Source organism: Selaginella moellendorffii, unplaced genomic scaffold (genome assembly GCF_000143415.4).
Source record: "Selaginella moellendorffii unplaced genomic scaffold, v1.0 SELMOscaffold_157, whole genome shotgun sequence".
NCBI lineage: Eukaryota > Viridiplantae > Streptophyta > Lycopodiopsida > Selaginellales > Selaginellaceae > Selaginella > Selaginella moellendorffii.
This window is the reverse complement of record NW_003314418.1, coordinates 5360-16766: the sequence shown is the minus strand read 5'-3', so window position 1 is coordinate 16766 and position 11407 is coordinate 5360. Positions and strand designations below refer to the sequence as shown.

General features: G+C 44.3%; 1 protein-coding gene across 1 annotated transcript; it reads left to right on the top strand.

Annotated features, from left to right (window-relative positions):
- Positions 1–3996: 3996 nt before the first annotated feature.
- Positions 3997–5494, top strand: LOC112343517 (pentatricopeptide repeat-containing protein At3g05340-like; the record flags this gene model as incomplete). Its single annotated transcript, XM_024667127.1, has 3 exons — positions 3997–4715; positions 5050–5131; positions 5291–5494. Coding segments are annotated over exons 1-3 (1005 nt in total), but the record flags the coding sequence as incomplete, so codon positions are not given.
- Positions 5495–11407: the final 5913 nt, after the last annotated feature.

Here is an 11407-nt window from a genome sequence, read left to right as displayed (position 1 = left end):
TTCCATCCTGGACCTTCTTTGTGTTGAGAGGAGCAGTGCCAATCGATTCCTTGTTTCTAGTTACCACCCTGTCTAAGCAAGATCTTCTACAGCTGAGCTCTGAAGAGGAGGTGCCAGCTCTGGTTTCGTGGATATAAACCTGACACAAGAACTTTGAAGAGAAGAGCTTTGGATTGAATTCCTGGGTGTGGCACATTCCGAATAACTGAATTCCACTCTACTTTTGCCCGGACTTTGCACCCGCTGGAGTTTCTAAAGTTTCTACATATGTTGTTGGTGATCAAGTGTTGGTGAGTTATCGGGTGTTGCGGATCCAAGGTTTTGCTGCGTAGGTCCTTATCACATCGTCCAACAAGTTGGTCCACAAATCTATGTGGTGACACTCAATGCACAACGTCAAGAGAAGATCCATGTGAAGCGGTTAGCTCGATATTGTGTGTGAACGGATTGATGTAAGGATTCTACCATATATTCCAAAATTGGAATACACTAACTTTTTAATAATAATAAATTAACAATTTTTAATGTGTATTTATTGTAAGTTAGAGGAAGGGAAAAAAAAGAATTAATTAGAGTGAAAATGCGAGTTATTGTGAAATTAGAGTATAAATGTGACGAGCTAAGAGTAAAAACGTGATGTAGCAGCTTAAAAGAGGGAAGTAGGAATGCTCGGATGGAGTTCCACCAGGTAGAAAAGACAAGTCATACCTCAAGCCTCGGATTGCTCCCAACCCCCTGCCTCCACCCGGTTGCCTACTTTAACCAAGCCCCGAACCACCCAGCAGTCTTGGTGCACAGGGATGACATCAGCCCTAACCTCTTGCTCCACCGCTCCTACTTCTGAGCTGCTAGCAGCTTCTCCCCCCCTTAAGAAAAAAGGTCTGTTGTTCTCTTGGAGTTCAAGAGGCATCCTCTTCACCGTCTCCTCTGTTTTTGCTAGCTAGTTAGCTCTTACAAGGAGCACAAGCCAAGTTCAGCTCCATGCTCAGCTCTATCATCTCCTCTTTAAGACACCTCACCTCTTTGAAGCCATTCAGGAGAGCTAGCACGCTTCACGTCTAGATGTCTCCCCCCCCCCCCCTTTTTTTTGCGATTGTCTCTTCAAACTCATCGTACTTATTTAACTCACCAAACCTTACCAAGCCGAGTGCAGGTTTTGAAACCCCATGAGTCACCTTGGCCTTTTTCCATCTTCCAGTTGAGCTCTCCAACAATCTTGACGTGCGGATGCGTGCAAACTGCTCCTTGAGCCAGGACCATTTCTCCAGGAGATAACTTATGCTACAACCGACGATCTCAATGTGGAAAGTTCCACAAAGCTGTCCCACTCATCATAGTTGTAGAAGAAATCATCCTCATACTGCATCTGCAACTTTGCTCGATCCCACGCCTCCACCATCGCAAGCATCTCCCTCATCTTGATCAGCTCACACTTGAGGCGGCAAAACAAGTCCAGGTCCTGAGGAACAACAATGGAATACACCTTTCCTGGGTACCTGTCTCGAAACCTGTGAAAGTACAGTGGACGATGTGGTGTTTCAGATCGCAGCGGAATGATAACTTGATGGAAACAACAAAACCATCGAGCTCGCTCTTTGGGGATCAATTATCATCTCCTCCTTTGAAGCAATGAGCAGCAGGCCTTGATTGCATCCAGAAGTACTAGAGATAGTCTGCAAAAGCAAGTTTGACACCAGTTATTTTGGCAACACAGAAGAAAAAGAAGAAAAATAAACTCAAGTTTCAAAATTTATAGAGATCCATACAATCCAAATCAAGATCAATCCTCCACGAACTTAATGCCGCTTTCAGCACCTCCAAGCTCTGCCGAAAAACGTAGCCACGGTATGCCACAATCGTTCGCTTGAAAATCTGAAGATGTCAATCGAAGCATGCAAGAAAAAACATGAAGTAAAGAAGCGCAGGTGGACAACAAAGGAGATGAACTGAGCGAGGCCAAGAACACATATAAGGACTGAATGGAAGCACGTGAGGCCTCACGCGGTTTTTTCCTCCATGCGTGGCTTCATGTGCGAAGAGTTTGGTGTGGTAAGGTATGTTGTGGAGCAGCCAGAAGCCCAGGGTGAATATAAGTACGTGAGGCCTTGTGAAGTTTTACCACCGCCCGAGGACTCCTGTGCATGGGCCCCGGGCGAGAGTCATTTGCGAAAGTGTTCTGCATGAAACTGGTGCCCTGAGGCTTCTGGCTGCGTCGCCCCATGAAGAGCATTTTTTATTTAATTTGTGTAGAGTGTGGTTTATTTTTGTATATTGAGTGTATCGATATCTTTTAGTTAGCAGATTATATTGAAGAACTGAAGACTACCTACAGTTAAGTGCATGCAGCAACAGATTATATAAAAAATGAATGCAGAGAATAACAAATCGGAATTTCTAGGAAGTTCGTGCGTGTTGTTAGTAATAATAATAATAATCATAAAAACCTGATGTTCAGCCAGTTAGAAGATTGTCTGAAAATTATGCATGTACTGATTCTTCAGCTCTTGAGCAACTGATTGCTGCTGGCTCACTTTCTATATATATCAAAGAAACAATAAACATCTAAGCTGCTGCAGTTAAGCTGTGACATTGTAAAGTTTAAAAAGGAAAAGAATTAGAAAAAGAAAAAACAGAAAACACGAGCTTTTTACTACTACAGTTAAGTGCATGCAATAACAAATAGGGATTTCTAGGGTATGCGTGCGGCGCTAGGGTTTGTGTGGTGTGTGTGCAACAATCTCATGCAGTGGAAAACGTTTTTCAGGGATCCCACTTTCTGGTGGTTCAAGAAGAAAAACAAGTTCTTCTCAGAGTCCTACCCGGATTTCAAACATGTTTCTACCGGAGAGAGGGATCGCCAACAGGAAAACACCAACCTGGGTCTCTGCAAAACTCGAGTCGCTCGCTGACCCAGCTGTAGGTAAGGCCACCACGGCCCGCTACAAATCTCCACATACCCCACCTGTAGCTGGTGATGAACCGGTGAGTTTAGGGAGGCCGCGTGAGAGACTCACCTGAGAGCAGATCCCTTTCTTTGGGAAAACAAGCCCATGAAGCTGTGCTCAAGAGTGATGAGCACAAAAGCAACATCTACTTGTTGACGGGATTGATCGATATGTACTGCAAGTGTGGCGAGCTTGAGGAGGCTCGCAAGATTTTCGACTCCATGGGAACCCGGAGTGTTGTGTCCTACAACGCGATCATCCAGGGCTGCGGCTCGAACGGGCAAGCTGAACTCGCTCTGGAGTACTACTCTGCCCTGAGAGCTTGTACCACCATTCAACCCAACGATTGGACACATGTCGCGGTGATCAGCGCCTGCTCCAGACTTGCTACCGAATCCAGCGAGAAGAGGGAGAGAGCTCTATGCATCGGATGGAGATCCATTCAATGCTGAGCAAGGAGAAGAAACAGGTAGATCTGTTCGTGGCGACTTGCCTGGTCGACATGTACTGCAAGTGTGGCGAGCTTGAGGAGGCTCGCAGGATTTTCCACTCCATGGGAACTCGGAGTGTTGTGTCCTACAATGCGATCAGCCAGGGCTGTGGCTCGAACGGGCAAGCTGAACTTGCTCTGGAGTACTACTCTGCCCTGAGAGCTGATAACACTATTGAACCTGACGATCGGACACATGTCGCGGTGATCAGCGCCTGCTCCACACTTGCTACCGAATCCAGCGAGAAGAGGGAGAGAGCTCTACGCATCGGGATGGAAGTCCATTCAGTACTGAGCAAGGAGAAGAAACATCTAGGTCTGTACATGGGGACTTGCCTGGTAGACATGTACTGCAAGTGTGGCGAGCTTGAGGAGGCTCGCAAGATTTTCCACTCCATGGGAACTCGGAGTGTTGTCTCCTACACTGCGATCATCCAGGGCTGCAACACGAACGGGCGAGCTGAACTTGCTCTGGAGTACTACTCTGCCCTGAGAGCTGATAACACCATTCAAGCTCATGCTTGCACCTCCACCTGTGTCCTTGTTGCTTGCGGGAGTGTGATGGCGATCAAGCTCGGGAGGGAGATTCACCAGCTGGTGAAGCATAAAGAACTGCTGAAAAACAATCCAGTTCTGGGCTCCAGCCTGGTGAGCTTCTACGGCAAATGCAGCGATGTTGATTCTGCTCAGGAAGCGTTTGACGAGTGCCAAGCTCGGGACAACACGGGTCTCTGGAACTCTCTCATACAGGCTTACACTTTCCAGGGCCGATCGATCGAGACCTTGGAGCGTTTCTATTCCATGACTCAGGAGGAGGCCTGTAAAGCTGACGATGTGAGTTTTGTCTCGGTGTTGAACACTTGCAGCCATGGTGGTCTAGGAAGGCAGCTTCTGGATGAAATGCCCAAGCAGTATGGAGTCAAGCCACGTCTGGAGCATTATGTGTGCCTGATCGATATGCTCGGGCGAGCTAACCTCCTCGATGAAGCTGTGAGAGTTCTCAGAGCCATGCCTTTTGAACCGGATGCAGTGGTTTGGACGTCCCTGCTCGGAGCCTGCTGGAAGTGGAAGAATTACACGATTGGCAAACTCGCGTTTGAGTGTCTTGTGGAGATGGATCCCAAGAGCGGCACGCCCTACGCATTGATGGCCAATATATTTGGAAACCTGGGGATGCTCAGTGAAAGGGCCGCTGTTGTGGAGAGAATGAGAGGTGAAGGCAGCTTCAGGAGCCCGGGAGAAGCTGGTGGACGGATGTTAGCTCTCTTTCCCTTCCTCGGGTATGTCTTTTAGAACGTTGATCACATCGCTCATGTACCCCTTCTCTTTCATTCTCAGCAACAATTGCTTGAGCTTGGCCGCAATCTCGTTGCTCTGTGAGTGACTCCTATCCCCGACAGAAAAAGAATGCACTTTTCCTGTATCACCTGTGCGGCCACAGTGAGAAGCTTGTGCTGGGGTGTGCTCTGGTGAAGTCGCACCAGAAGGAGACCATCAGAATTGTGAGAAATCTCCGAGTTTGTGAAGATTGCCAATGTGGCCACTGCTCTCATCTCTAAGCTGGAAAAAAGGCTAATCATCTGCAAAGATGCCAGTCGGGTTCATGTGTTCCAGGATGGCAGATGTTCCTGTGACAACTACTTTTGAAAACATGTCAGTGCTCTTTCTTGCAGTTATCCCTGGTTTTAAACCCTCCGTGAGTCAAGCAGAAACATGGGCCACTGAGTGAGCATGCCTCGTCAAAGTACCGCCACCAACCTGAACTTCACGGAGAAAAAATTAACATTTAAAAGTTAAAACTATGCAAAAGGAGGATGACACGTTGTCTTAAATTTAAATTTCTTTTTGGTAGCAGAATCCGGGAATGCTGACTAAACCTGCCAACAGGTGCCCCAAAACAGATCAGATAATAAGCCTTAGTATGAAGACTTGCCGGTACCCAAACTCTTTGCTGATAGCAAGTACCGCCTCATGTTCCAGGAGCAAGGTGATGGCGGCTTGCAGCATGACCAACTTTGGGTTTGTGCTCCTAGAGGACGTTGAAGACGTGTGGAAGCTGGTGACAATGGCATTTGTTTCTTGCGACGTACTCACTAGTTCCTTGGCAACGTCTTCCTTCCAGATTTTTTGAGCTTGTTGTGAGTGGTGACCTGCTTGCTCTCTCCTGTGACGACTTCTTCCAGCCTCTAGTGCCCAACCTCAAGGCTCTCTTGTGGATGGAGCTAGCCCTACACAGTGTGTGTGTGTGTGTGTGTTTCAACCAGCAGATGCACAAATTGTTGAGAATTAGCAACAAGTGTATCATAAGCTTAGTACATAGTGTACTAATGGGCCAAATACACCGAAGAAGTGTGTATAAGAAGAGTAGAAACAAATTAAGAAATGTAAGAAGTGCAAAAGAAATGAAAATAAAAATTGTCCATCCTCATCAGTTTGCTGAAATTAAGTTGGATTCAATTCTTCCAGCTCCAAATATTGTGTGATTGAGTTTAAATTACTTAATAGTAGAAAATAAGAAAAAAAACAAATATTGAAAAAATAGTGTTGTGAGTGCTTGGAATATAGAAAGGAATACAGAAAATGTGCATATCAATTAGCCCAAAAACCCTAGTTTATATACAAGAGGTCCGGATTAAAACCAATCTGACAGCTACCAAAATCTCACTATACTAATATTTCGTAGTTGTAAACTTGGCCTTCACATCATTCCCTCCTCTCAGAATAACGGAATACCATTAGGGTTCTCTTATAGATGGGCTAAGATCTGGAGGAACATCAGGAGAAGGCATTGGCGGATCTGTAGGTGGTATTATCTGTTTCTGATCCCTTTGTATGAAGCGTTTCAACCGCTACACATGCACAATCTCTGAAGGATCGGCCTGCTGAACATTATGTTGAACCTCATAAACTTGTGGTCCCACTTGCCACAACATCTGATATGGTCCTTTCCACTGAGCAAGGAGCTTCTTAGATAAACCACATACCGTAAGGTGGGGAAAAAGGACCAACACCAAGTCATCCACTTTGTACTTCACAGGTGGACGATGATGGGAGTTGTAGCACCGTTATTGTCTGACTTGTACACGGCCTAAGTGTTTGGTAGACTCTGCTCGAACAAGTGGAAGGATGCTCGTCAAATATTGGTCCCAAGACCTAGCATCGGTAGCTCGTGGCAATTGCGAAAGTAGACCCAGCTCCGTTGGTAATACTGGATCATGATCATATAGGAGTTTATATGGTGAAGCATCAACAGAACTCTGCACCCCTGTGACATATGCATACCAAAGAGACGGCAAATAACCATCCCAATCCGAATGCTGAAAGTTCACATACTTCACGATCATCCCTTTGAACGTCCGAACGAGCTGTTCCACTAGACCGTCTGATTGTGGATGATAAGCACTCATAAAAGTGTGGTGCATCCGCAACTGAACGTCAAAACATAAAATGTGTCAGCCATAAATGCGGGACCATTATCCGAAAGAATCCACTCTACACAAGAATGTTGGAACACCACTCGATTGAGGAGGAAGTATTCAACAATAGTTGCAGAGGCGCTAGCAAGAGCACTAACTTCCACCCAACGAGTCAAGTAGTCAGAAGCAATAATAACATACTCAATGCCAACAGTGGAAAAGGTCCTATAAGATCAAACGCCACCAACTCAAACGGACGGGAAACTGAAATTAACTCTAACAGTCCTTCTGCAGCATGAGGGGGAGTATTATGAGCTTGGCACCAAACGCAACTACACACATACTGGATAATATCACATCGCATCTTTGACCAATAGAAAGACCTGCGCAGCTTCTCAGTTACACAACGATGTCCCATATGCCCATCTAAAATAGGAGAATCATGGTAGGCATGGAGAAACCGTGGAATAAAGACAGAAGGCACCACCAGTTGTAAATGATCATCAAGATTAGTTCCTACAAAATAAAGAAGGCCATTTTTAAGGTGATATTGAGAATGTAAATGCTGGAAAAGCAAGTCATCAGCAAGTGATGCAAGATTCTCAAACTCATCTCAAAGCCTTCGAATCCACGGCTCAATCTTTTGAGCCTTGAGAACCTTATCAAGAGAAGGTAGATCTTGCTCTGCGCCTTGTGGACACTAAACATCAAATACAACAACCATTGACAGCACATAATCCTCATCTAGAAAATCCACAGATGTTGGAACAACAGGCTTGTTAGAAATGTGAGAAGAGAGTGGAGAAAGAAGAAAAGCTCAAAAAAGGGCATCAACATCAGCCATAGAACTCCCTTGGTGATGAACAACATCAAAATCATATATCTAAAGCTTCAAAGCACATCAAGTAGTACGACCAACTAGGTTCTTCCGCTTCAATAATGAAGTAATAGCAGCATGGTCATCTTCAAGTAATGTTAGAGAACTATGTAGATATGCATGAAGTTTCTTGAAACCCCAGACTTCTACTAAACACTCCTTCTCTATAGTGGAGTAGTTCATCTCCACTGGTTGTAATGTACAACTTATATACGCAATGGGATGGTGCTGACCAAGCACACTCGAGCTCTTTCGCATCAACACACTTCCAAAACTAATGTCAGAAGCATCCATTCGCAAAATAAAAGGTCGAGTGTAGTCCTGATATGCCAAAATTGGAGTCGTCAATAACTCTTTGAGATCCATGAATGCCCGCTCACAATCCAGAGACCAGTTGAAAGATGATGTTGATGACTTTAGCAATGCTCGCAACAGTGTAGTGCGATCAGAAAGATAATCCACAAACGACCTGTAAGCAACCAAAGGGAACGACTCAAGAGACGATCTAAAGAATGCACCCCCTTTTCCAATCGGTTAAGGGTCTTGGGATACTTGGGGTTAAGTGCCCTTGGGTTTGAATAGTATTGGGCTGGGTGACTTCCTGGGAAGTCTAAACTCAGGAGCTTACACGACCGAGATATTGCACTTTGCCCAAGAAGCGCTACAGAGCATTCACACACTTCGGAGTAAGGAACTTTAGAACAGCCACAAGTTTGTCAGGATCAACTTGCAAACCTTCACGTGAAATACGGTACCCAAGATAAGTTGTGTCCTTGGACCCAAACACGCACTTTGACCGCTTCAGCTTTAAACCAACGTCACGTAGCCGATCCAACACTTTACAAACATCATAAATATGTACCCAAGATAAGTTGTGTCCTTGGACCCAAACACACACTTTGACCACTTTAGCTTTAAACCAATGTCACGTAGCCGATCCAACACTTTACAAACATCATAAATGTGCTCCTCCCACATCCCCTCCGAGTGAATCAAAACATCATCAATGAAGTCAGCAATCACCTCTGGCATATCGCAAAGAACTTCGTCCATTATCCATTAGAAAGTTGCTGGAGCATTGTTTAAACCAAACAGCATCACCAAGAACTCGTACAAACCAAATGGTGTACGAAAAGCAGTCTTAGGAATATCTTCTTCGGCCATCAATATTTGCCAGTACCCAGAAATAAGATTTAACTTGGTGAACCAATGACTTCACCCCAGATGATCCAAAAAATTAGCTGTGTGAGGAAGAGGGTATATATCTGGGATCGTCACTTCATTTAACGAAAGATAGTCAATGCAAAAATGAATACTCCCATTAGGCTTTATCACAAGATGAGGTTCACATGCCCAAAGACTCTGCGACTTCCAAATAACACCCTTCTCCAACATCTCTTTGACGTTTGCACGTAAAATTTTGATCTTTTTGGGTGACCGACGACAAACCAAAACTTTGATTGGCTGAGCATCCCCGGTTGGAATCAGATGACGTGTGGCAATCTTGGCCCCAGACGATAGGTTAAATTCAAAGAGATCAAAATACTCTTTCATGAGCCAGTCAACCACTACAACACAAAGATTGTCAGAGGGATCGGAAAAGGGAAGAGTAGAACAAAATGGAAACATAGGAGGAAATAGTGGGGGAACAAAAGTAATGGAAGTAGAGGTAAAAATAAAGGGACGAAGAGGTACAGAAGTAAAAGGAATGGATGAAACATAAGGAAGTATGAGACAAGGGGGAGAAGCCTCAAAGTCACACTTGACATGATTGCACTGCAACCAATCCATACCAAGAATGAAGTTAAAAGTTTGACTCAACACCACCTACAATGACTGCAACTCAAGCTCAAGATCGCCCATACACACAACCAAATCTACCTCATCCCGTGCACATGCATGTGTACAGCTGTTGCCATAAAGAATGAAAACTGATTCTGCCGCATGATGCAAGTGTAGATGACAACATGTGACAACAGGTCAAGCAATAGAAGATAAACTTGAACCTGTATCAACCAACACGGAGAGAATAATAGAAGATCTTTTATTATAAAAACAAGATTGGAAAGTAAACACTGGATGAACTGGTGCCGAGTGAACCCCTTGATGATACTCCCAAAAGAAAGATGGAGGGGTTACTGACTTATTCGCACAAGGTCCCTTCGTTACTTGTGTGACTCTTCGTTTCCCGAATGCATCTCGGTGTCCAAACCGTCCACTGCAGTAGCACCAATGGGACGTTGTTGACGCCAAAGTCTCCACCTAGGAAATGGAGGTTACCAATCCAGAAAATGCCAACAACGCCGGTAAGTATGACCAACTTCATCACACGCTTAGCAGCGAACATCACGGCCACGACCACGTCCTCGCCTTTGTCCTTGGACTCGAGTAGCAACAGCATCAACCTCTATTGGAATAGGACTATCACCCATAGGAAGTGGAGTTGAAGGACGTGCAACGAGAAGTGGAAGAGGTGACATCTCATAGCGTTGTGCCAAGCGAAGAGCATTATCAAAGGTGGCAAGAACAAATGCATGCACAAGTCCGACAAGATTTTGACGAAGTGCTGGCCACAACATTTCTAGCTTGATCTGCTTTGATATATTTGCCTCTGCATGAAGCAAAAGGCTTAAAAAACGAACACCAAATTGCATCACCAACTCAGATGGCCCTTGGCAAAGACAATGCAATTGTTGGAAGGCATTATCATAGTCATCGGCATGTCTGAAGGCGTGTTTGAAGATGTTTGGGAGAACACTCCAATCCTCACAAGTGGCTGTGCTCAAACCATTGTACCACTGCAACGCCATCCCTTGGAGACACATGGGAAACTCATGCAAATGTTGAGCATCATCCCAAGAATGATATGTGGATTCAATTAAGTTGGATTCAATTCTTCCAGCTCCAAATATTGTGTGATTGAGTTGTAAGTTAATTCATAGTAGAAAATAAGAAAAAAAAACAAACATTGAAAAAATAGTGTTTGATAATATCTTCTTTGCTTTTAGTTTTTTTTATTTTCGAAAGAAAATTAGTGGGGGAGTGCTGGTAAAGATATCTTGGCCGTTCATTGGTGGTTAATTAAATGAGCATGTTTAGAGATGTTTATAAGAGTTTAGCTCCAAGCTATTAGTATCATAACACTACCCTTGCATTTCAAATTCTTTGTCAAGCTTGCATTTCAAATTTTCCCCCTCTTAGCTTTATGGTTTTTTCTTAGGTTTTATTATTTGGGTTCTCTAGGGTTCGCCACTACTGGTTCATGGATCACATCTTAGGAGGCATTTTTCCTTCCTCTCTAGCACATCCTAAGCACATATCTCTCCCACACTTTTTCGGTTTGTTTATAGCTATGGTAAGTTTTTCTTTCCTCAAAACATATGGTTTCCATTATTATAAAGAATATACATTCGTATTTTAGTATTGCTTGGTGTGAGACTATATGATAGTGTAGTGTATTTACAAGAGAGTCATCCCATACTTGTTTATAGGCATGAGAGCACATGCCTAGAAATCTCAAAACAAAAGAACAAAGATTTACAAGAGAGAGTCATCCAAAACTGGTCTATAGGTGTACAAGTGCACGCCAAGAAATCTCAAGCTTCTTTGGAGAAACTCAAATTTGAGTTTGGCTAGGCATGAGCCCACACGCTAGCTTAAAAAAACAAGAGGTCATGAG